The following is a 27037-nucleotide window of genomic DNA, read 5'->3' as shown; positions in this document are numbered from 1 at the left end:
GGCCTAACAGAGCTCCATCACAAAATTATGTTATTTCATGGGTAAATAAACAGCAAATGAAGGAATTCTTATGGACTTGCTTTAGCCTTTGTGTTCTCTCACTCCCTCTTCCCCACCCTGTTAGCTCGTTTTTTTAAAAAAAGCCATTAATTAATGCTTAAATCCAAGCATGCTTTTTCAGAGGTAGGAAACCTCCTAGTGTACTCCCTGTTAAACACTTGCTGTCACAGCCTTCCCTTTTGCTTATATATTACTAGTCTATCATCAATAAAAATTGTTCACCACCCACAGGAAACTAGGAGCAAACAGCAAGCAGCTATTGCAACACAGGTAGGAAATAACATGTCAAGGCACTTGTAATTGAGAATTATTATACCATGACAGTAAACCTACTCCCATATTCATCTCTGTCTTTTATTCAGAGAAAGTGACAAGGAAACCCTCAAGAGACTGCCAGTTCTGTGTATTCTGCCAAGCATGTTTTTGTGTGCTCTCAGTCACAATCAGCAAAACCCATCATCTGATACCACACATTTTCAGAAAGCAAAAGCAACACTCCTCTGGCAATTTATTTGGACTAAAAGGCAAAATAATATGTTATTTTGAATAGCTTCCTCTTTAACCTGCACAAAACATTTCAGATTTCAGACAGCAGCATACAGAGCAAGGACCCCATTCATAAAACAAGACTACGGAGGTAGCCTTGTGTATTAGGCAAAATCCATTCAAGACAGCAGCAGTTCTGCAGAGCAATGTGTGGCTGCACCTAAAAGGCATCCTCCACTGAGCACCCAAGTACTCCTTTAGAACCCTCCCTTTGCCCTGAACAAAAATAATCACAACATATCACATGCCAGACCACGTTTACGCAAGAACGCACAATATTTTGGACCGAGTACCGTACTACATTTTGGAAGCATTCCACAGAGCCACACATTGATGTGGAAGACTCTTCAAGGTTTTGGCAGCAGCCAGATACTTTCTCAAAACCTTACAATTTTCATTCTGGGTATCAGAACAGAGTCCATTTAAGAAACAACCCACAACATGAAACGTTATGCCTGCTACCAGCCAGAGGGCACCTGCACCTCATCTTTGCCACCAGTCATAGTTTCACAAGCCATAGTCTTGCCAGGATGAATCATTCTTCCGGTGACGTGGTGAAGCAGCTGTCTTTGTAGGTGAGGGAGAAGCCACAGCAGGTAATTCAGGCCCACCTTCAGCCAGGACTGGTGCAGAAGCCAGGAGAGGCACTTTCTTCCTTCCCAGAAAGCCAGCTCCTTCAAAACCCATTTTCTTTTTGCTTTCTGCTTTGGCTTCATTCTCCTCTTCTTGTCCTCTTCTTTTGAGCTCCAGAGAACACTCTGTGCTGCAACACCCACCTGCCTCTGCCACGCCTGTGCCTCGCGCTTCCATGGCTGTTGTCAGGACTGCCTTCCTCTCAGTTACAGTGCCCTCAGCAGCTGCCTTCCTGGCCTCTGACTGGCTTGAATTCCCATTTGAAGCAGCTGCCTTTTCTGTTGGGCTTTTGCTGGCTAAGTTAAAAGCCTGGAAGTCCCGGTAACTGTGAAAGCTTTCCGTCCTCCTTGCTCTTGCCAGCAGTGGGCTTTCTCTGTATGGCCGCACAGAGCCATATGTGGCTGTTTCATGGATTGTTTCGTGGTGCTGCAATTGGAGGCTTCAAGAAAGAAAACCAAGGATGAAAAAAGCAGATGTTAGGCTGGGAGTTCTTCTGCATGCTCTGTTCCCACCCACCACTGCAGCTCTGACTAAAGTAACAACGTACTCATCAAAAACTAAACTCATCAACAAGGGCTTCTACGTCACCCATTTCAGATTCTCATAGGATATTTTAGTCTACACATACATAAACCAGCAGAATTCAAGCAGTAACTGTGCGTAGTGGAAAACAATTAGGGCATGGATTTAGGGGTTCAGCTATAGCACTCGGGTCACCAAACCCCTCCTTTGACTACCTGAAGGGTAAAACTTTTGGTGCCTGCAGCCAGTGCCACCCTTGGTGACATACCTGGAATTAGATTCCCGAAGCCGGTTTGGCTGAACAACTGAGGTGGCAGGACTGATGTTGGGTGTGGCACAGCGAGAGGTACTCAGGTCACACTGGTCAAGCAACTTGAGCAGCTCCTCCTCCGTGGGGCCACCAACATCTGAAACAGAGACAGCTCTAAGTGTCCAAGTCTATTTACCACAGTCATGCATATGCAAGGACAGGAAAAGAATGACACAGTCTTGGCATAATACAACTTACCTTTGTCTTCACTCTTATTAACCATGTCCATAGCTGTGGTCAGGTCCCACATCTGGATGCTGCCATTTGAATGCCCAGTGAAGAGGTAGCGGCGTGGCCGGGAGCCCATTCTGCTGGATCCTTCACATTCTCGCACAGTAAATGATGAGATGGTAGTGCAGTCAACTGCCTGGATCTCACAGATCCTACATGAAGAGAAACCCCAGGTTACCAAAACACTTGCACCTGACAGAGTTTGGTCAGTAAAGTTAGTACTGTTTTGATTTTCTGAAAAGGCACCAAACCATCAGAAAAAGAACGTCCAGAAAAAAAGCCCCTGCTCTGCACAGCCGGCATGCTGCTCAGCTGCAGACAGTAACTTCTCCCCCAGTCCATCTCCAGTCTTACTACTTGTTTATTTTTACTAGGGAACACCCATATGTCAATGATTAGAAACCTAAAGCTCATTAGAACTAGCCCCTTCATATGCTAGACATTCTAGGAAACTAACCTGAAGACACAGCGCTTTTAATCATATGAAAAGATACAAAAACCCCAATTATAATAAATGTGAAGTTAGCTATACAGATAACTTTTGTTTTATGGCAACTACAATAACATTTGACATGAGAGATCTCCACTACTTTTTGCTCTTTATTTTAGAAGCTTATATGGGGAGTGACAGGAAAAGGATACCTAAAATTCAGCTGCTAAGTCAGACTCCAAATCAGAGCTACACAAATTCTGAGCAACTTGTTTCACGTGTCCCTTGTATTGAACTTTTTACTCAAAAAGTGCCAAATATGTAATCTGATTAAAATCTCCACTACACACAAATCTACCCTGAAGTAACAGGGAAAAAAAGTACATTAGTAATTTGCAGGGCATGTCCTCAATTCAGTTGTAAATAGTGTTAAGGAATCAACATTTTCATCCAGACTCAAAGTTGCAAGGAATGCAAGAATAAGAAACATAGAAACATACAAACGTAGAACTGAGATGCCCCATCTTTTCTGATCTCTCGCTAACAAAGGGACAAAAGCCTTCCTATCCTAACAAAGAAAAGGAGCTGTGGTTATTTGACAACCTTATTAACTACACTGGCAGCAATGCAGTAGAGTATTATAAAGTCAAGCCTAAATAAATAATTGTGTAGCTGACCTAGAAGGCAGTCTGTCAGTTTTAAAGGTTCTAATATCTTATACAAGTTCTTAGACAAATTCTAATATCTAAAGACAAGTGCAAAGGAAGAGGGAAACTGCTTCTCTGCCTGCCTTTGTGAGCAGCTTAATCCCTGCCACCAGCAACTTCAGCATTATTGTTAGCATGGCTGAGAGCTACAGATCCTGCAGAGGCACACAAATGCTTGTTTTGTGAGCTCATCAGGCTATCCATTATGAAGTGAGTCCCCAGTATCCCATTTTTTGAAATGCCATTTGGCTTCCAGGTTATAGATCATTAAGTACAGTTCAGATACAAATGCACAAAGCAGAGTTCAGACAGAGATGTCAAGCACATCAGAAGATTGCTAAGTGCAATTGCATGCATCCTCAAGGGATGGGAGACCCTGCCACCTGAACAATCCTGCTCCTTTCCTGATTAAAACTCAAAAATGGAGTTACCTTTTCCCAGTTGAAGAGAGCCTTACAAACAGCTTGTTAGTGATGGGAACAACTTTTTGGATAAACACTTGTTGATCGTCACGTTCACCAAAGGGTCCTAGAGAAAAAAAGAAAGATCATTTATTTGTTTCAACTCCTCCCCCTCATCCCCACACAGACCTGAAGGTCCAAACTCACATTAGTGACTATAGCAATTTTAAAGTATCAGTACCAGGGAAAGAAAACATGATTAATAACAAGAAAAAGGCATCCAATAGTTAGAAACCTCTACAGATACAAATATTTTTTATTCTTTTGTTTTAAAGGACACCTATTCTCAAGTTTCTTGCATGTTCCTGGAAGAATTACTTGTGTCAGTGCCAACTCCTACATTAGGCCTCTATAAGAAGTACTTTTGTATTCTGTAGCTCCTAGATGCCCGAAGACTTAATTAAATTTCTTGCCATAGTACTGACCCACCCTGTATTCACAGGCCATCCTATTCATCAAAGCTTCATTTGGAAGACTCAGACCACAAAAGAACCTAAACTACCTGTATTTAGTGATGTGTTCATTCACTACCTTGCTATAGCAATGTGCTAGCACCACTTGCCTCTGCAATCTCAAGGCTTTGGTAAACTTTGTCACAAGTTCAAATTAATTAAGAATTTTTCACATGTGCACCATTTGACCCTGGCTGAGTGGTGAATTGGAATTTGCAGTAGACCCAAACATTGCTATGCTCACCTGCTTTAGTGAAGTCTCTTGTGCTTTCTGTCATTCTCTAGTTAAGCCAAAAGTGAATTGCTACATCAGTTTGCTCAAGGAATACATTTAGTATCTGTGTTTTCAAGTTTTTCCTCACCTTCAAAGAAAGCCCTTTATGTGTACTCACTCTATACAAACTAGTGAGCACTTTCAGGTGAATCTTACAGATCCCTGCCATCTTTTTAAGGAAAGAACAGTATAGAAGAGCTCACACCCATCAGCTGACGTGCATGTTACAGGGTTGAAGGTCTGTTAAACCTTTATGAGACTGATACAGGCTCAGCATAACACAAGCAACAGAGATCCTACCAATGTCATTTCCAGAACAGTAACTGCCATGACTTTCTGCTTCCTCCAGAGATAAGATTTTGAATGATGCAAGAGGTGTTGAGCCCGGCTGAGTTGAAATCATGCCCCGGAACCGAGTCACTGTCCATGTCCGTACATGGTTGTTATCAGCACAAACTAAAATGCAAAAGAGGTACAACAACATTTACAAGGAGTGACAAAAGTTTTGACAAAATTCTCTACTGATTTCTATAGAATATCTTTTCAAAATAGAGTAGCCAAGCAAAATTTTGCCCATGTAAGTCATCTAGCAAGTCCAGACAATTATCTAACTATCTACAAATTGTTGCTGATGTCTTATTTTTCTGTTAGTTTTACCTCTTCCCTCAGAAATTCAAGAAACAAACTGAAACAGATGGAACACACCGTTAAGGCCTCACTGAGTCAGCACTAAAAGCCTATGGAACACCTCAATTCTCTGCGTGCATAGATGCCAGAACAAGTGATGCCTTGGGAGCAGACTGGCAGCAGAGCCCCCATCTAAGGGGGGAGCCCTTAGAGCCCCAGAGCTCTTCTAATTCATTCATCCTCCATTTTCTGGATACAAATGTTACCTTTCCTGGCACTGAGGGGTTAGCATCAAGTTGCTCAGGAACTTGCGACCTCTCTGGGCTGTTTGTTTACAGTGTAATTGTATAACATGTTTCCTGATCATTCTTGTAAAAATGGGACAGCAGCAGAAAGTAAATCTGTTCTCTACCACCTGAATGGCATGTTGCTGGATTCAGGATGAAATACATTCTTACAGAGAAGTGATTGCATCTTGCCTGAGCATAAGATAGAAAACAGGAAAGCACAACAAACACTGGAGGACTTCTGAGAAAAGAAGCAAGGCAAAAAGCCCTTTGAAGCCATGGTAAGGCTTTTTCAAGTGACCAAGAGGAGATGCTGCACATTTTGCCACAACACTGAAATGTATTGAAAGGCTGTTAAAACAAGACAAGTCCTAAAGGACCAGCCCACAAACAGTAAGAGTTGACAGGTATACACTTGTTTACAAACCCTTTTATTTCCACAAATAGCAACCTTGGAATAAGACACAAAAGAGTGAGTAGTTCCAGTACTTAGTCAAACAAAACCTAGGCCTTTTAACTGCTAAAGGCTGTGAAGAAGGCTTACTTCCAAGTAAGACTTACTATCCAAGCCAATCTAGCCCTTCCCTGCCCCAAACCAGTCCACCTCATTTCTCTTACATGTGGGAACAACGCAAATTACAAAGCCACAAATACAAATAAATTCATTGCTCAGGAGAAGGGAGGAACCAAAAGAAATCTGTGCACTGAAGATTACCTGAAACAAGGTGTTTCTCTGAGAGCATGATCTTCGTAACTGGACTTCGATGAACTGTGAAGGTCTGGAAGAGCTGAGGCCCAGACCCAACTGTTTCAGGGTGCTGTACAATCACCCTCACTGCTCCAGAGCTGGTGCCATATGCAATCTCAATCCAATTGCCACTTACACCTAAAACAAGCAGGAACACAGTTGTTCTCCTTAGGAATGAAAGCTTGTCTTACTGTGGCCATGGAATGAGGCAGTATAAAATAATACTTCCAAGCTTTCACAGCAAGAGAGATGTTATTTTAAACACTGTTTAATCATTATTTCCCATGGACAAAGAGGACATTTTCCACTAAGGAAACCTAACATTTGTTCAGTTGCATACTACACACTTCAACACGGTCTTAACAACAACATTCCCTCCTCCCTCCTGTAAGTGAAAGAAGAGATGGATGAAGTCCTATGATTGGATACATTGTCACTCCTCACAGTGGTATGGCCAATAGGTGCCACATACAGCTTATTTTTCTAAGCCTTAGGGGAAGGCAAATGAGAAAACAAGGCAAGAGGTTATAGAGCTTAAAAGGTCACTGTGGTATCAGTACAGTTATGTGAGTAACCACTTTTTTCCAGCTGTTCTGTGGATACAAAGGAATGTATAGACACAATAGCTAAGCATCTTTCAGCTGCATAAGGAAATGATTTTTAGTATATTGGACATAAGATTAGATGCAACAGCAAGACTGCATCCCCCCCAGTTTACTGCAAAGTATTTTAGTGAAAACAATTAATAATCTAAGTGTATATCTTCTATAAATGGCTTAAACCCAGCAAAAGTATATTATGCATGAGCATTAATAGATGATGCATTATGTTAATATATTATACATTCATGCATAATGCATGATATACAAGTACATGCACACATACATGTAAGTACCTGTACCTATTTATACATGTATATAGATGTACGGGGAGACAATTATGCCCAGTGTTCATCATTCATTTGAAGATTATTACATGAAGAAAATTTCATTGTTTATGGTAGGGGCTACCTTGTCTGCTGCAGCCATGCTATGCAGCAATAGGAAACTTAGACAAAAGACCCACATCTGTAACACTTTCACTGAAGAGACTGACAGAATACTGACTTGTTTTAGGTGTGAGGTAGACACTGAGGGCTGTTATGGCATCATTGGAGGGATCATGGTACAATTCTGTCACTAGAAGATCATTGTCCTTCATTCGCAATGGGAACTTCTGCATGTCTGTGGGGAAAATACACTTATTGGTCTGAAAAGACAATTATTTTAATAAAACTTAGACCAACTAGAAGTTAAGAACAAAGCTGCTCAGCACCACCTCCTTTTTATTCTGTCCTGCCCCTGTTTCTTACCTATATAGTAGATAGAGCCATTGTTGCAGCCCAGCAGCAGAAAAGACCCAGCAGTATCATAGCTTGTGATTGGAACAACATCCTGAACCTAGTGCAAACAGAAAAGAAAAAAATTCAAATACACATATCGGGAAGTTAGGTTGCTACTTTCTCAGTTTTCAGACATTTCTGGTACATATTGCTGAAGAACACAGAGCGGTCTGTAACTGCTCTGAAGCTGTTGTGCACACACTGACACAGTATTCTTAAGATTACTGCTGGTAGATCACATTCCTCTACCAAACCAGAACTTAAGTCATGGAGTTCATCAGAAGAATCCAGAGAAGGTAGCACAATGGCTCTGGAAGATCCTTCTCCAAGCTTAAGAGCATTGCAACTAAACTACATCTTCAAAAGAGGGTGGGTTTTTTTCCAATATGCAAAATGAGTGTACTATCTGTCCTATCTCTTCTTCCCTGACTCCTTAAGAAGCTGCTGGGCATCTAGTTCTGTTGCCTCTCTAAGACTTCCTTTACTCCCAGCTTTTTTGTCCCTCTGACAGCCTCTATAGCAATCGTGGCCTCTAGCAGGTACATAATGAGAGGAAAGAAAGTCTTGTCCCACTACAGTTTCTACTTCCAATACACATCAACACAAGCAAGCTGGAAGGAAGGAAGCAAGGAAGAAGTTCAGCTTACGCTAAGTATGATCCCTTATGTCAAGCAATTTGTGTTTGCTTCAACCCTGAGAATGCAAAAGCCAAAAGTAATTTGTTTGGGTGCTTTGGATAGAAATTACAGCATTTTTCCTCTACTCCATGTGTTTTATTCAGTCCACTTAATACTAGGTAATGGAAATTTCAGTTTAAGTTCTCATTTTTCTCTGACCAGCAGCATCCTTCTGACTCCCTTCAGAGACTTGCAAAGTGTCTACAATGTTTCTGTTGGATAAAATCAAAACAAAAAAAAGAAACTTCTCCGCACCCCAAGAAGGCAGCACTAAACCAGTACCTGTTCTTAAACTCTGGATAGTCTGTAAGCCCCTAAAACATATTCTAAGCCTATCACTTAGCCTTAAGGAGAAGGCTGGAAGACAACTACAGCTTCTGCATATTTTCCTGGGAAAGGAGGCAAGAGGAAGGGAGAAGCACTTTCCCTCCTTTGTTCAAAGAACTATGCTGTTCTCACTTACATTCAACAATAATTTTGCACAGATCCAGTGCTAAAAATAAGAAACCACTGTCAAACACCAGCTTGTCACATAGCTTTAAGCTGTCTCTGAGAATGTTTTGCAAGGCATTAACAGATCATTAATAGATCTTTAAATAATGTTTTATTTGATTCAAGACCATACTAACACGTCTGTCTGCTGCAGAAGCAGTGCTATCCCATGCTTATTATCTGTGTTATTTGTTAGCAGTACTGTCTCTTAAGGGTTGAACAGAATTTAAGTCAGCAAACAGTACAGTAGCCTCAGGTCAATTCTGCCTCTTGAGATTTGCAAGGCTATTTGGGGATTTTTATTGCATTCAGGTTTTGTGCCACAAAGACATACATCTGATTGTGTTGCAAGCTTTGTTATTTACATGACTGCTCGACTGTTTTCTCAGACTCATACAGACAGACTCCAAGGATCTCTATAAAATATACATTCTCACAACAGGTATCAAATAAGGATAGCCAGAAGCATCCACATACAAGACAGACATCTTTAAAGCACCATGTATACTTTTGCTGAAGAGTCTCTAATTTTAAATTAACTCGAGATCCACACGTATGAGACTGTCTCCTTTTCTTCTTTCAGACAGTGCAGAAATTGCTGTCACACATTCCCACAACGTTTTTTACTTCCTATGATCCTACTGAATTTTTAGAAAGTTAGTAATCCACAGGGAAGTCCAAATATACACACGCTTAACATTTATGACTCCAAATCACACCACATCCTTTTATTTGAAAACCTGAAAAGCATGCTTGGTAGTACCAAACAATTTAACATTCTGCTCACAAGTACAATACTTAAGATACCAAGGCAGCAAACTCCAGAACACAAGTCAGGGGTGAAAATCCTGTGACAAGCATGTCACACATGCTTTTAGATTATTTTATTCTCTTTTTTTACTAGAAAGACATGCCAGCTTATTAAAAGTGATGTGGAAAATCGAATTGAACACACCTGCCAATGCTGAGTCACAGCGTTCCACACTCCCACTTTCCCTGTATGGCTTGTAGCCACCAACTGGTTGCCAATGAAGAAGAGAGCATCTACAGGGACTCCAAGACTGAACACTCCTACAAAAAAAAAAAAAAGAAAAAAAGAAAAAAAGAAGAGTCTATGAAGCTCATCTAAAATAAATATAAAAAAACAGTAACAATGGAATCTCTCCACTGTCATCATATGTCACATTTATTACAGTAGAAAGAAAAAAACAGCCAAAACTGGATTTGTAGCTTGCTAGATGAGGTATCATTTAAGTAGCAAACTGGTTTGATTAAATTAAATGGCAGCATGATACCATCTCTGCTGATACAATCATTATCAGTGAAGGAGAAAGGAGGCAAAAGAAGGAAGAACAGCCTATGCAATATATGCATTATTTTCCTACAGCCATCAAGTTCTCAAATGGCTTTTTACATCCTGAGGCATTAAAAATAAAATAAAATTAAAAATAAAATAAAACTTAAAAATCCTATTAGAGAAAGCAGGAATCTTTTTTTTGGTTATTTTGTAGTGATTCTTTTTTTAAGTCTGTGACTATTAAGTGTCATTTGAGACAGTCATTTCATGGGTTTTGCTAGACAAATTTATGCCATAACAGTTTGTAATTACCTTTGAAAGTACAAGTTCTCACTGCCTTTCTTTTTTAAAAGTCCAGCTATGTAGATGTAGTCTAAAAAGCTAATTTAGAAACTAAATATGGCTATGGGGCTTCATCCTTATTCATGGGAAAACACTGAACAATCCCAATGTGACACTACTTGAATACATTCAAATTTCTCTTTTAAGCAATAGTACTTGATACCAGTCATTACTACTGGGGACATATTACATACCAAGAGCCAAGCTTCACTCACAAGCTTCCTATTCCATGCTGCTCATTTATTACTCGTCATTAATAAACTTTAAATGAAGCAGCCTGATGTATTCAAAACAAGAGTACTAATTAGTTGGAAAATTTTCCAGTTTTGTTTCGGGCAACTTCAAATTAACAGAGTACATTCCCAACCAAGAAACAGCCCTCTGTTACACCCTAAGAAGGAATCTCTGGAAGCTCAATATATACTTATGCTTTAATTAGGATTCTAAGCTATTTTCCAGGGCACAGTACAATCATTTGATGCAGGTAAGATTCAGCAGTACAAGGCAGATGAAAAAGGCAATAATAAAAAATCCACAGAAACAACTAGAATCGATTACTCCAGAGAAGGATGAGGTTCAAGGAAATCAAGGAAGACAGCTTGAATGGTCTGAAGGAATTTGAGGTGTCAGTCCTGCTTAGGCTCAACAATCTAGAGACACATCCACAGGGGAGACAATGCTATATGTAATGACAGGCTCTTGTCTTAAGGGTCCCTCTCAGCAAAGTAGTGCTTACAGCAGCAATCCAGCAGCAGTGTCTTATGTAAGTAATATTGAAAGGAAGGAGTGCTTTGGGAGAGCTCTATCACAAAGAAATCAACCCACAGAGTTTTCTGAGGATGGTGTCACCAGGCTCCTGCGACTGTTCGGAACAAGTAGCTTATTTCAGAAGATGATAGCAATGTACTATCTCTCTAACACAAAGCAAGACTGCAAGCATCTGCCACTAAAAAGGAACAAGACAACTATATTATGTCATTATTATTTAACATGTTGTGGGTTTTTTTAAGCCAAGCAGCATGACCTATTATCCATAAGAGGAACAGTACATTTAGTTCAATGTTAGTTGGACAAAAGATTAAATTTTGTAGGCAATTTATCTCGGCTATCCCCAGCTCCAAGTGGCTTTTCCTTTGTTGCAGTCACTTCAATGCAGTACTGGCTGTTTAGCAGAAGTGCTTCTTTCAGTTTTGATACCATGTTAATTCATAGTCTGAGCTATCAGTACCTTACGATATTGGCATATTTTGCTAGAGTTTTATTTGAAGTAAAAGTCCACTTACGTTTTTTGCCTCTCTTTGCACTTGATTTCAAAAAATTCAAGATGCTGCTTCATGTATCTTATTGCAAATCCCAATGTACCACAAGCAGCTAAGTCAAACCAGAAGATGCAGGAGGAATATAATAGCATAGTACTTAAAGCAATGCCTGTTACAGGAGTACATCTGTCACACTGACTCTTCCCTGCCTTTAACTTTTGGTCAAGGAGAGAATAACAGAAGAAAAGAGATTCTCAAGTATAGTATTTACTCCCTGTTTAATAAAGATATTTCACATTCAACTGTTAGACATAACTTTCAGATCTATTTTTGTTTGAATACAAAGGAACCTCCTTTTCTGTTTTGCTGACCATGATTGCATAAAGGAACTCAATGAGTCACAAGTAAAAGAGTGGTATTCAGCTGCATTATCTGATGCAAGACCTTTGCCTTTCCCCATCTTTAAATTTTACTTGGCGTTTCCCCTCATGCAACTATGAAACAAAGCAACAGCCATTAATATAGCCAGAAATTGCATGAGGATCTTTCTAGTAAGCTCTTCCTTTAAAGACACACTGATCAAAACTTGAATTTGGTCATCTTGACTTTAATTAATGACCACATTGATTCTCCTTACTTCAACTATAGAAATACATCTAATAACAAATTAAAAAGCATTAAGTTTCAGATAAATATGTCGACATAGAGATTTCTGTCATACTTGTCAGAACTATCCAATGCCAAAGGAAACAGCCCTTACTGGCTTAATAGTGACAATTCAAACACCAGGGATTAGACAAGAGGAAGTCCCTAATAACATTCCCTTCAATACCTCCCAAACCTCCCTTGTATTTGAACAACAGCGAGTCAGACAAGCCACCAGATCAGAAGCCAGGAATATTTACTTCTGAAAATGTCTTCTTGCTGTTTCTAAAGCCTCCCTGTGTGTCTTCCAATGCCATGGTGTACAAGCAGTTATTTCCTATATGTTTATGGTAACAGAGCATACCTTTTCCCTATCTAGTTACCCAAGTTATAAAATAAAGTTTCATGTTCCATATTCCATTTATGGAGTACATTTGACAAGAGAACCAAAACCTTTCCATCATCTCTGTGTAAAAATATGGCTTAAATAAGACCAAGGAAAGAAAAAAACCAGAATCAGTATCTGTAGTGTGGTATTTCAGAAACTTAGTTCTTTTGTGCTGTGGCCAAAACTCAAATGCAGCTCCAGGGAAAAAGTCTAACTCTAATTTGCATCCTCAAGTAAAAACTCAAGCAGAAATGAAGAGGAAGTACTAGTTGCTATCTGTTCAGTAAAAGGCTACTTTTTATTATTCATATTTTTATTTTTGAGGATTCCTCTATCATGTCAAAGAAGATAGTTAACATGCTCTAATATGCTGCTTAGTATAGCTTGCTTTGTCATTTTGTGAAACTGATTACTGAATATTGCTGATCATATGTACCTCAAAATAAGGTCACAGAATTCTTTCTGCTTAAACACACACACAAGACAAAAAAACATCCAAGCAGTTATAGTTACCAATTTCACTGCCACTACCACCATCTTGAATGCTCCACAAGATTATGCTACTCTCTGAGGCAACTGCAACCATCTTATCCTTGTCTCCATGAGGTCCTCCAACCACCTTAGCGTTGAGAGCCACTCGCTCAATTGTCCAATCCAGATAGGGACTTGTGAACACCTGCTGCCACCCAGATGATTCCTTAATTCTGGAAGGACACAGGAGGAAACAGGGAGCAGAGGTTAGGGACTCAGAAGCAGACATCTTAGGCTACACCTGAAACATTGTGGAGGATTCAGCCAAAAGCGTGGGTGGGCTAGCCAGATGTTAAAGAATGAAGTTCAACAGAAAACTTTAGAAGAGAACTATTAATTTCTAGAGGCAAGGTGTCTTATATGTCACTTAAGACACACTCATCCTCTGGCATACAGCTGTGCTATCTAATCACATTTTCTGTCTATGGTATGCTGTAAACAGATCATACTGAACTGACTTGATTTTTAGAGAATCATTTGCCTGTGCAATTTTAAAGACTTAAAATATTCCAGAAAAGAACAATTAAGGTTTTAATTTTGGGCATTAATTTAGATACTTTTCAACTGAAACAGAGCACAGTAAATCCAAGTAGTAAAATTATATAGATGTTACCACAGAAATCAGAAACTTATCTACAGTATTTTTTGCCACTGTTGCCATTCTTTCACCTCAGCATTGCATCCTGTCTGAACCACCACAGATCACTGTGTTCTATCCATACAGCACTCAGACAAAATTAAGTCACTTCACTAAGTGACTTAAGAGCAGAACTGCAATAGCCATAAGCCTTTAAATGCAAGCAAGACCTTCCACAAACTTCATTATCAAATTTTGAAGTTTCAAAATTTTGAAATTTTTGCCATACTTCAAAGGGAAAATTTACTACTTTTAGTATGCGCTGTGCTTTGCTGTAGTTTTTTAATTAGAATAATTAAGTATTTAAGTAATATCTGTTATAAGCAGCGTAAAAGAAAGCAACAAAACTAAACATCTGAATATATTTAATTTCTTACTGCTTGAGGTCCACTGTCCAGTCCAGTACAAATTTTCATTTACTTTGAGAAGTGATTCTCACTAAAATCCAGATGTTGCCCATACATTAAAATAACCCTGACAAGTATGTTAAAAACCATATGACTTGACTGCAGCATAGCAGTATAAGCACATTTTATTAAAATTTGTGGGTAGAGGGAGGTACTTTCAAATGCATGCTGTGTCTCCTCAAACACTACATATTCAGAGACATCTGGGCAAACTCATTTGCCAAGCAATAAAAACCAAACAGGTCCCAAGATGCAGTGGAGAGGGGGAAAAACTTGTTACCAAACTCAGTAAGTGCAGATCTTAAAAAACAGCCAGTTCATTTAAACGACATTTAAAGTCTTTTTTCAGCCATCAGCAAAATCTGAATTCCTATCAAATTCCAAGCAGTTTATTTGGACAAGCATAACTGGCATTTCATATTTATAGGAGCAGACTGAACAAGTTATCTACTGTGACTTCAGAGTAAAGCAAACCTTTTGCTTTTCTGATAACAAATTATGATTTTATTTTCATATAAATATACATACAGCTATGTATCTGTAATGTAACAAGCAACTACATTCATACCTGTAGCAAACAGCAAAATGGGCATAAGCAGCTACTATCCAGTTGTGGTGACCAGCTACTATTAGGACTTTTCGTGGGTCCACAGGAAATCCTGAAAATAACAACAAAGCTAATATGTCTGCCAAGTGATGGTTATTAGAAAGTGAGCAGAGACATCTAGAACAGGATATAGCTCTCTCCTACGATATGCAACAGAAATTTTGATAATGTAGTTTCTCAAGATATATTTTCACCTAGGTTCTAATTAGAAATAATATTTCTCACAATTCTTACAACTATTTTAGTTATTACATGGAAGGGAGATGATTCATCTCAGTCACTATGATGCAAAATATTCATAAGGAAAAAGAGGTGAGCACATGCCTCAGCCTTAAAGCTTAACAATCCTCAAGCTTTTCCAATTTGGCATCGAATAAGTAACAATGATTTGTTTTGTAAAAGTTCTTTCCAAATAGTTGGTGCAGCCCTGTATAATAATTTCAGACTGTTAAACTGGTATTTCCAACATCTCAGAATACCTGCAGTTCCACCATTAATTATCTAATGGAATGTCCTGGTTTGGGCCAGGATAAAGGTGATTTTCTGTCTTGTACTTTTGCTTTTAGCTAAGTTTCTCAGACAGTGTGTGCTTTTAGGATTGATAACACTTGATGTTTATAGTTACTGCTAGAGACTGGTATGCAGAGCCAAGGACACTGCTCAGCTCTGAGGAAAACATTTTACCGTCCAGGAGGATACAGAGGTCCCACCAGAGCCCTCCTTTGGGGAGGAACAGACAAGATAGATGACAGAATTGACCAAACAGAGTATTCCATCCCATATACGTCACACTCAGTATAATTTGAGGCATCACGAGGGCCGATCCAGATCTTTTCCAGATCTTTTCCCTTCCTCCCTTCCTTCACCCAGCATCCTGGAAGGATCCCGTCCGTTCGTTTGCCTGTGGTCCTGATCCGTGCCAGCCCATATCTGTGTGTTCCTGCCTCCAGTTCCCAACTGCTGCCGACTCCAGGAGTCCAGCCTGGACTTTCCCAGGGCTGCCCTACAGCCTCGGTGGTGACGTGAGAGTTACTGGGGGAAAGGGGGAGGAATGTGGTTTCCATTTTCCTGTATATTTGTATATATTTAGTAATTTTACCTATTTATCATTACTATTTCATTAAAGTTGTGTAGTTTAGTTTCCAACCCATAAGTCTCTCTCCCTTATTCTCTCTCCTTTCTCTATCAAGGAGAGAGAGATTAATAGAGAGCGTCTGTTATTCGGTTTAATCGCCGGGCCAGTGTTAAACCATGACATGGAAGCATGCTTGTTTCTGATTGATGACTAAGGTAGGTTTGGCACAAGTGTCGGGTGGCACTGGAAATCAGGGGTTATGGTACTCCTCTGAGTTAGCTCTCAGCCTTGATGTGCTAAAGAACTAATACCTACAGACTGCATCTTCTATCTCATTTTCCCCAGGACGGCCCTCTCAACGATTATTACCAGGGCTTATTTTTACATTACTTGGATATGGATTTACCTTTTAAAGTAATCTAGATTCACAATTTACATTATTATGGTGGAAATATGACAGTTCTAAAAGCAACATTTTCCTTGCAAAGTCAAAAGCTGAAAAATGACAGAATTCAAGCCTACCTTATTTACAGTTTTTATGTTTTACACAAAAAGTTCTCCACATAGTCAAACAACTGTGAACTAACTTTATTCTAAAAACTCTGCTCTTGCAGGGCAAGAGGCATCAGGACTAAGAGAGGGGTGCAAGAGCAGGAAGGAGGCCCTGAACATAAACCAAAGAGACACTGGTTTGTCTGGTTTTTATCATGGCTTTAGTACAGTCCAAGTTTACATGCATAACAAGACTGAACGACGAACTTTGATTTGCCTTTCTCTCAGCTTCACATCTTGATTGTGCTGCTGGGAGGACCATTTAAGTAAATGATCAGCAATTTTGAATCAGGCAAACATACAATAACACCCTGAAAACAGAAACAGTCACTCAGGTTTTATTTCCTAGTGACAATCAATTTTGAAATTTTATTTCACTTTAAAAGTGACATTCCTCACCTAGCCTGACTGTACCACCTTCTGCAGCACCAGCAAGTGTAGACTGGACACCACTTCCATGAATCTCATTCTCAGAGCAGTTCTGGCCAATTCTAACATCAACAGTGTTATTTATTTTACGGCTTGGAATGCCTATAAAAGAAAAGAGACTCAATGAACTTTAGAAATATAACAGATATTCATTCACTTTCAAAATACAGGATTAATGGTTGTGCATCTTGATCTAAAATCTGATTCATCTGCTCTAGGATTTAGGCAATATCATAATACTGAAACACAGAATGCATGTGCTCTATGTTGACATTTACAATTTATGCTACTATCTTCAGAAAACTTGTCAACAATTGGCCAGATATCCCAAAGTCTCCAGGTGAACCAATGAACTGTGTTCATCTGTACAGAGAAGTCAAAATCACTCCTATTGGTAAGGGAAGCTTGTTTGTGCTGATTCATCATCTAGATATAGGGCACCTAAAGTAACTGTACTTTCAGAAAGAAGGCAGCACTCCACGCTGGTAATGTTTAACTGAAATGTACTTGCAGAACTGTTCTACTCTACACTATTCATGCCACCCCCACTCTGCCCAGTACTTTAGATATGTCATTTCATGTAGCATACAGATGAAAGCCTTGGTTTTGAATCAGAACAATGTTTGATTCAAATAATAATCTTTCTATAGGAAAGTCCTCTCTGGGCAGTCTGACAGCTAGAGTAACACTACCAAAACCTAAAGTAACTGCATGGAAGTGACTGCAAGCAACATCAGATCACAAATACCTGGAGGAGGCAAGTAGCCATGAAAAAGGACACTGCCACAAGATGAGCGTTCCAGTTCTTCACAGAGCAGCAATCTTCTCACTAAGGAGGAAAAACAGATATGACCATAGCTTTCACTTCCTAGGGAATATTATAGAATTCCAAATAACCTTATGTAACAGTAAGTTTAACAATCTTCAGGGTCACAAGTGCCCAAGATTTTTAAGTCAGTGATTACTATAGTAATAAATGTCAGATGAACGCATTTTAAAAAGATAAAAGAACTTACCTAAAGGAGTGATTCCATAGAATTCAGCTTCATGCCTGAGAACATTAATACTCACTCCCCTAGAGAATGAAAAAAACCCAAAACTATAAAAAACACAAGAACAGAGAGAATCAATACCTTAAATACAAATACTTGAATATAACTAGGTATTACACAATGTGAACATCAAACTACACCCTTTACAGAATTACCACCAAATGCATTCAGCATGTTGATGTTTTACATTTCAAAGTGATCTTAATATTCATTATCTTTCATTAAAGACATAGAAATAACAAAAAAATATCTTGCCAGAAGTGGTTTAAAGTACAAGAATCCACTAACAAAATATAATGCTACCATTTCTGCCTCCACCACAGCATACATATGCTATAGACATAGCCCCAAATTTACCAGGGAGCTGAGTCACTTACTAAGAACCCAAATGCCTGAGTAAAATAGAGCAATTCTCATTTGAAAAAGTTTTCTAATGCATCTGATCAAATTAATTTTCAATTTTAAATAAATATGATTTCTTACCGTAAGTCTAACTCCTTTGTGCGAAGAAAATTTAAAATGGGTGCAAATGCTGCTGGATCTCGATCAATAAATATCTGCAAAGAAAAATTTCTGTACTCTCAGTATTATCATGGGAGTAACCATCAATTAAAATACTTTTCTATGCTGAGCATGGGAAAGAGGAGTTGAATATAAGGCAATCAGCAGACAAAAATAACCAAAATTTTTTTCTCTCATTATTCTTCTCACATCCACTAATTCCACATTTTTAAAATACATGTATATAAACACTGTTGCAAATAAAGGGCACTTAATAACAAGTGTTCTTTAAGTTCCAGAGCCTCCAGAAGGCTCAATGCGTGCTTTCACTTTCTATCAGAGTGCAGTAAAGGTAATAAGAGCTACCTTTAAAAAATCTTTAAAAAGTTTAAGCTTTTTTTTTAAATCAAGTCAGTTACCATTACAATTACCTCCATGTGTTTAGTGAGGTACTTGGGTGCCTTATTACCACTCAACATCATCATTGTGACTATAGTTCCCATTTAAGAGTATGATACACCCAGACAGAAAATGGCCATTTTGCTATTTGTATTTACTTGAAGTACTTCTACATCAGAATTACTCAACTACATATGCAATTCTTTTACCCTTTCCTCTGCAACACAGCAATCAGTAGTTCTTTGTTGTTTTTTTCCAAAAGTACAGTTTCTGTGTCTACATTATCTGGACAAAGTATAATGAGCACAAAAATATGCATACTGCTTCAGTCTCACACATATGGGAATGAAGGTAAGAACCAAGGGACTAGAAATATCAGCAATTTTCTTGAAAAGTTGGAGACCAGACGGGTGACATTCAAGTAATTGTATCTGTGAGACTTTTATTCTATCCTAAAATCCTTAAAACTTCATCAGATGTAACTAAATTAAATACTCTCCATTATTCTTCCACTCAGTTGCATGAGCAGTACTGCAACTAGGCTTTGAGACTAAAAAAGAAGATAGTGTATTTTGTACCAAACTAACAAAAGGAAATTTTCCTCCAATTGAAACGGGTGACAAAACATGAACAAAAGGTCAAGTTCAACTAAACATTGCTCCTCACGGACTCAGAAACAGAGATGGTGCTGTCAGCATTTTTATGTGTTGGTTTCTGCAATCCTACTACTGGGGGTTCTGCAATAATTAGTGACAGAGAAAATACTGGCAAAAGCCAAAACTAGTTTTTAAAAGCTCAGGAATATGAATGTTTTCAATTCCTTTGGCCACTTGTTTTGCACATTTTTAAGCACAGCTGACTCAGGAAGTGTTACTCCTATTACCAGCCACAATGAATATTCTTTAGGAGACAACATGAAAGCATAACAGTAAATTAACAATTTATCAGTAAGTTTATTACTCACAGCACCAGTTTCATCCTTCAGTGTTGAAATTCTTCCACTCAGCAAACTAAAACACAGGAAATCTTTGTTAGATGTCCCCCAGAAATGTACCAACACAAATACAAGATATCAACATTCTCAATCAGTTTCCTCTATTTGTGTATTTTACACTGCATTTTGTTGAAACTGTACAGCTGAACAAAGCGAACTGACTAGGTAAGGTAGAATGCTGGTCTGGGTGAAGCACCTTTCCTGAAAAAGAAGCAGTGCATCCACACCTAAGGAAAGGCTAAAAACCTTCAGATTCCCAAAGAAAACAGACACAAGGCCTGACCTGAAAGGATGGAAAAGTTTTCACACACCCCAAGAGGGCTGCACAGTTTATTATAACCTAGGAAAATGTAAAACACTTCTGAAGTAAAGAGTAGGTAGATAAGGTTTTACATCATTTTACTTCAAAGTTACTCTCTCATCAGATCAAAGTACTTGTGCAGTAAGTAGAAAACACAAAAGCAAAACCTTGTTTTACAGATATGAAGCAAACTAATGTCAGCCATTTTATTTCAAGATTCCAGCTATGTCTGGATGACAATTACCTCTGAGACTTTCCAGTACTGAATGACTTTCAGAACAACCTTCCCAGATTAGCACTGAGAGGCGGGGTAATAGCAAGGGGCTTCCTCCTTGTGCCTTTCCTTCCATGCCTCAAAAGAAGGTGACATTTCCCTGGCACTCCATTTACCTGAACATCCCAGTAAACCTGGAGCAGGTAATGCTGCCTATGTTAGCTGCCAGGCTTTTATTGGGAAAGAAGTGTAGAGCACAAAAATTAAATGTAAGAAAGCAAAACTGCCAGCCTTTAAGTTTTATTTTACATGTTTAGAATTAACATGGGGTGGTAGAGATACAGCAACTACAGCACAAAATGATTGGGCAACAAACAGTAAGCAGCACACCTCCAGGACTAGAAAAAGTTAGAAGAATGTTCAACAGTCCAACAGCTTCTGTACTGCAAGGTAGAACCCTTGCCACTTCGACTAAGTTTAAGGTACAGCAATAACTAAAAAGAACATTAAAGGCAGTGCTACCCTGTATAGTCAATAAGATCACAAAGGACAATGGAGTAATAAGGGCAGTGGCACCTCCCTTACCTGAATGTTTGGAGCCTTATTTCCACAAAATTCCACCTAAACACTGACAACTCTTCAGTGCATATAACCTACCACAACATTATTCAAAATAGAAGATGTCTTTCAGATAACATCTTATTTCACACTAATCTTTCCCATTGCTTAAGATAGGGAAAAAGCATTAAGAAATAAAAATACTAATTATAGCATAAAATAAGAACTGACAACATATGCATTTTTTTTTAAATTACTTAATATACCTTGCTTAATGGGAGGATATATTATAAATACCTGGAAAAAAAGGAGTCTGGAATCCACATCAGTGTTTGTCTTGAAGTGCTGAACCTAGGAAGCCAAAGTGACAAGTTTAGAATCAAATGTAAAATTGGAAAGAAGTCTGCTTTATCAAAGTTATTTAATTTGTCCTACAAAGCTGATACCAAATAGCTTTGGGAAGCTTGAGATTATTTAAATACAAAGTAAAAAAGGTTGCAGTTTCATTGCACAGATTGTTCTTAAACATGAAGAACTATCCAGAGATCCTGAAAGTATAGTTATGTGTTTGTAACACACTGTCCCAAACATCCTCCGTAGTTCTCCTACTTCCTCAACATTAATGCTTGCAAAAAAACCCCCAAAACAACAAATCCCCCTCCCAAAAAACAAAAAACCAACAAAACAAACACAAACAGAACAGTCCACCTACAAAAAGCAGCCACTCACTAAACTAAGCCACTCACTAAACTAAGCCACTCACTAAACCAAGTATATCAACAGTGTGCTTTAACTGAATGTTACTTAGGACTTAGAGGGTGCTACATTGTGCATGGCAGAAGACTACAATAAGCTTTAACTTAATATTTTACAGTAACTTTAATTATTTGCCATTATGCTATTTGGGCCTTCATGAGGGGAAGAGGGGAAAGGGGGCAATAACAGTATCAGTAAAAGAAATAATTTACTCTAAACCATATTATGAAATAATACAAAATACTTTGTCATTTATGATGCCAGACAGTTATTTACAAAATAAATAACTATTAACTCTTTCATACTTCTTCTGGTTTTGTTTTAACATTAAGGAAGACAAATGGACTGGCAGCTTGGCCAACAAACTCACACCACATCAGCTCTCTAACTGTACATAACCTCTTACTAGCACCATGAAGAAGAAACTCTTAGCGACCTCTTCACCAACGGCAATCAAAAAAAGGAAATGCAAAAGTAAAATTCCATTACAACTTGCCTTATAGTACAGGAACACATTATTCCAAAAATATTTTGTAGAAGTACTCTGTTATAATTTACTAGCTTTCACTGTTTGTATTTTCCAGTTTTTTGAGGGGGAGAAAAAAAGAAAAAAAAGTAAACAAAAAGCGTTGTTTTATACCCTCTGAGAGACAGAAATACAAAGGCTACACAGAGCCACCATCCTACATAAAACATGGATTGTGTAGCTGTTCACTGCAGGAATAACAATGGCAAATCTGTTCTTAACAGAAAAATTACAGTATCAGCATTTTAGGGACAAACATGTACAAAGTCTTTTCTACAGTTTAAAAAAGGAATTAAAATTAAATTAAAAAAAAAGCAAAGTGATTCACTAATTATATGGAAAGTGAATTGGCCAAGGCCAACAGCATGAGTTTCAACAAAGCCAAAGTCTGGTCCTGCACTTGGGCCACATCAACCCCCATTGAGACTTCACCTCGAGTACTGTGTGCAGTTGTGGGCACCACAGCATAGGAAGGACACGGAGGTGCTGGAGAGGCTGCAGAGAAGGGCAACTAGGATGATTCTCCTGTCTGGAGAACAGGTCTTATATGAGAATCTGAAGGACCTGGGACTGTTCAGCCTGGAGAAGAGGAGTTTGTGTTTTTAGAAAAAAAGGGTGCCAAAAACCCCAACAAAATAATATATTTATGGTTTCCCAGGAAGGCACCTATAGGTAGAAATGCACGGAAAATGTACCAAAACCACAGCTAACTGGTGCTTTCTACACACTAAACCATAAATGCCAAATAAATTCTTAAGCAATATTACAGAAAACTGATTACACCATGAAGAGATTCAGGATCTTTGCATAGATGTTTGAGGACTCAGTACTTCTATCTTCTCAATACTTCTATCTTCTCAATACAGGGCAGCATAATTTCTGACATGGATTCAGGTCATTCAGGCACACGAGCATCTGGAGCTACTTCACAGAGTTGTCAAGTTTTCCTGGTGTTTTGACTGTGCTGCCCTCCATTATTTCCCAAGTAATTTTAAAAGCTTGGTAGCAAAATATTTGGGACTAGCTGTTCCAGAAAAACAAGCCACAAAATACAGGGTCCAGGAAAAAGAGCTATCAACTGATTTCACTTTGTCTACCTGAAATTTTACCAGTGGCTTTAGACAGCACAAGGATTTTCTGTCTCTGATTTAGTGCTGTGGTAACAATTTAGTAAGCATTACCTCATAATAATGTATTCTTAAGAACTTTTCATGCATAAACATTAATCTATGTAAACAAGAAGGCAGAATGCTCCTTTCCAGGATGCAGAGAGAAACTTGGCTAGCAAAGCTTACATGTGTAAAACAGCTAACATGCAATGGTCAGACAGACATTGTATAAGGAAAATTAGGCAAACCCAGGGCATTATCTAAAATACTCTCAAGTAGATGTCAGCCTACAGTTTTTTTAAAGAAAATATAGACCACTAGAAATACACACACTAAGTGGTAGTTATAAAGCAACCATTTTCATAGTCTATTGTACATGTAGTTATCGTACACCCAGAGGAAGATGAAGAACCAAGAGAATTCACTATATTTGTTACAGTAATTTCTGTGAATGTGATACTTGCAAGAGGTTTGTGCTCCCAACAAAGGCATCAACAAAAGATCAGGAACTGTTGGAGCAACCACACACAACAGAGAAAATCTGGCAATCCCAGGGAACAGAGGAAACCTCATGTCAGAACATGGGAAGCTGTAGTCTCTGTACTAGATGTGCCCAAGTATAACTGCTGGCTAAAACAGAAGAGAGCACCAATTTCTTCTTTTCATACAACTCTACATATGAAACTGAGTTCCATGTTTCTGGTGAGGGTAACAGGAGTGAATAAAAAGAAGCAAACAGGTACAGTATCCCATGCTCCTCCATTTGCTCTTCCAGATCATCCACTCACTCCACTGTCAGCTTTGAGTCACCTGCCTTTGAAAGCTGAAAAACCTGGCTCAGATACACTTTTCAAAGACTATGGGCATGACATGGGAGGCTGAGCTTGCAAAAGACCAAAACCTCTTACACAGAGGTACTATTACACAGTGTCTCCCTATTAAAAGAGAAGTGCCCATGCACACACTTTCTACTCATGATATCTGTTGACCAGAATCTAGATCTTCAAGTAGAAATGAAATATAATTGTTGGTTTGCCTTATTCTTCATATTTCTCTTTGTCGGCAAACTCTCTGAGGATATATATTTCTTCCCTGGTTCACACCCTGCACATAATATTTTGTTACCTGTAGATGCATTAATAAGACCTTTCTAAAATAAGGAGATTGAAGCATCTATGTGACTCCAACGTGTAACAAAAACCTACAAGATGAAGGTGTCTATAATTTCAGAAACAGAGTTCACCAAAGAACTTTATTCAGTGTAACATGAAATCTGGTCCACATTAACAAAGTTATCCTGCAAGCATCATTCTGGGCAAGTTTTGCCTGTGCAAGTTATAAGCAGCTTCTGTGGGCTGAACCAGATTCTGAACATCTTAACATAACAAAGGAATTCTACATCGATTTTTATGGCACCCTACTTTAAGAAAGACTGCAACATACAATTTAGTTATAACAGTGAGCTAATCTTCTGAGTAATGCAAGACAATTCTTAAAATAGTAGTAGTTTCTGCTCCTTACGGATGGTTTCATATTGTGCACAGACTCAGAAAGACACATAACTTAGGTTTCCACTAGCTACAGTAATCTGAACTATTTCATGCTTGATGATGAGGGGAACATTTGCACAGTTTATCAGATAGATTCCAACGACAGCTGTCCAGCAATTCTCCATCTAAGCCTGCCAAAATGTCTACTACGCCACATTCTACATTTCCAGCATACATCTAAAAACAGTACTAATCTTTATTATGCTTGATAGCAGCAGAATTATATCAATTTTCCAACACTCTGCAGCTGCTAAACTGATCAATAGAAACATATAGATATAATGGCAAAACAAAGCTTTCTGCCCTCTGCTCCTGGAGAAGCACTATACCCATCCCATAGGGCTCCCTACAGAAGTGCTTATCTAGAAACCCCGGCCATGGTAGGCAGTCACCGAGCTGGGCTACCAACACTTCCCGTACCTGCCCTCAAGTACTCCGGCTCAGGTGCCCTGCAACAGGCTGGGGGAAGGTTCACCCAGACTCTCCCGGAGGCAGGGCCACGCTCAGGCCAGAGAGCCCCACCGGACAGGACCCGGACGAGCCGCAGCGACTGCCAGGCCAGCCCACCGCCCGACACGGCCGGGCAGCTCCTGCCTTTGGGCAGACCCCGGTCACACGGAGCCCGGCTCCCCGCCACGGCGCTCCCCCCTCGCTCTGATACCCTCCGGTACGCGCCGACCACCGCCCACCGCCCCGCAGCGACCCGTCGGCTGGGCCTGCGGCCTGCCCCACTCCGCCCGCCCGCATCGACGGAGGCTCCCGCACCCTCGCTCACCTGGTGCCGCCCACATTGAGCTGGATGATCTCCCCGCTCCCAGCGCCAGCAAAGCCTCCGCCGTTCCCCGCCATCTTCCCCGCCGCCTGCTCCAGCCGGCGCCCGCCGCCGCCTCCCGCCGCCGCCGAAACCTCGCGATCGAGGGAAGCAGCGGCGGCGCAAGGCGAAGGCGGCGGCGGGGAAGCAGAAGGCGGGAGATCGCCCAACGGGCCCGCGCAGCCCTCTGCGGCCGCCGGCGAGAAGGGCAGGATCGACGTCTGGCTCCTAGGGCTCCCCGCCACTCAGGACCGGCCAGGCCGCACCGCCTCCCCAGTCCGAGCGGAAAATGCCATGGCAACGCGACAGCACCTGGAGGAGGGCGGCCGACGCAGGACAAAACGCCTCAAACCTTTCGCGGAACGGAGCTGGCTACGAAGAGGCGGGGACCCCCGAGGCGGCGGCGGCGGAGATGGTGGCGGCGGCGGCCGGGGCGGGGGGGAGCGGGTCAACGCCCCTCCGGAGGAAGGGACGCTCCCGGAAGGGGCAGGGTGCGCTCGGCGGCTCCGGCCTCTCTGCGAGGCGGCGGGCGGAGCTCGGTCGGGCAGGTGAGGGCGGTGGGGCCGGGCCGGGCCGGGCCGTACCACACTACTGGAAGCACTGAGGGCGCTGGCCCGGCCTGTGCAGCGAAGCCGCTGTCAGGGTCCCGCCCTTCCTGGGTGCGGGGTCAAGCCTGAGGAGAATGAGCCAGGAAGGCGGAATTCTCGACTTCGGTGTTAGCAGAAGCAATGGGGAGCCGCTTATGCCGCCATCAAACCCCAGAGACCCCAGAGTGAAATAGAGGCACTGCTGCTGGGGCACCCCCGCGCCCGGTGTCTCCCTCTGCCCAAGGAACCCTTGGCTGGGGGAGCCGTGTCCCAGTAAATGGCAATGCCGGGACAGAGGGACACAGAAAATTTATTTGAAAATACCACGGGAAAGCAGTGACAGCAAGTCTAAGGCCTGGGTTGCAGCCTACCCCTGTTAATTAAATAATGCGCTGATGAAAGGGAAAGAACAGGAGACATGACACATCTGAGCCCACGGGGTGATTTGGGGAAGAAATCTATCACAACAAGTGAAGTAAAATAGAGGAGGAAAGAAATGACAGCGTGGTTAGTAGAGGAAGTAATAAAGCTGTGGTTCAAAGGTGTGAGGGGAGGCTTTATGAATAATACCTGTACTCAAACAAGAAGAGGAATTAGGAAGTATGAGTCTCACATTTTTCTTTATTTTAAGTGAAATTTGCCTAGAGACTAAAAAAGCACTGTGAGGTCCAC

The 27037-nt window shown here is 40.3% G+C and overlaps 1 protein-coding gene across 2 annotated transcripts; it reads right to left on the bottom strand.

The window, feature by feature from the left end:
* Window positions 1-393: 393 nt before the first annotated feature.
* On the bottom strand, window positions 394-26380 carry KCTD3 (potassium channel tetramerization domain containing 3). Of its 2 annotated transcripts, none has more exons than XM_030447327.1 (18): window positions 25743-26380; window positions 21324-21377; window positions 19924-19969; window positions 18543-18616; window positions 18024-18082; window positions 17756-17836; window positions 16978-17109; window positions 14913-15003; window positions 13283-13473; window positions 9794-9909; window positions 7640-7727; window positions 7395-7511; window positions 6256-6426; window positions 4927-5082; window positions 3871-3967; window positions 2270-2454; window positions 2030-2168; window positions 394-1678 (listed from the first exon to the last, which is right to left on the bottom strand). In XM_030447327.1, the coding sequence occupies exons 1-18, from the start codon at window positions 25814-25816 to the stop codon at window positions 1114-1116; spliced, it is 2436 nt and encodes an 811-aa protein (XP_030303187.1). In that variant the 5' UTR covers window positions 25817-26380; the 3' UTR covers window positions 394-1113. The 2 variants fall into 2 exon arrangements, with proteins under 2 accessions (XP_030303187.1, XP_030303188.1); XM_030447328.1 differs by lacking the exon at window positions 25743-26380 and adding an exon at window positions 22741-22821 and having other exon boundaries at window positions 1114-1678.
* Window positions 26381-27037: the final 657 nt, after the last annotated feature.

This window comes from Calypte anna, chromosome 3, assembly GCF_003957555.1.
Source record: "Calypte anna isolate BGI_N300 chromosome 3, bCalAnn1_v1.p, whole genome shotgun sequence".
NCBI classification, from domain to species: Eukaryota; Metazoa; Chordata; class Aves; order Apodiformes; family Trochilidae; genus Calypte; species Calypte anna.
The sequence above is the reverse complement of the archived record's forward strand: the minus strand, read 5'-3'. Positions and strand labels throughout refer to the sequence as shown.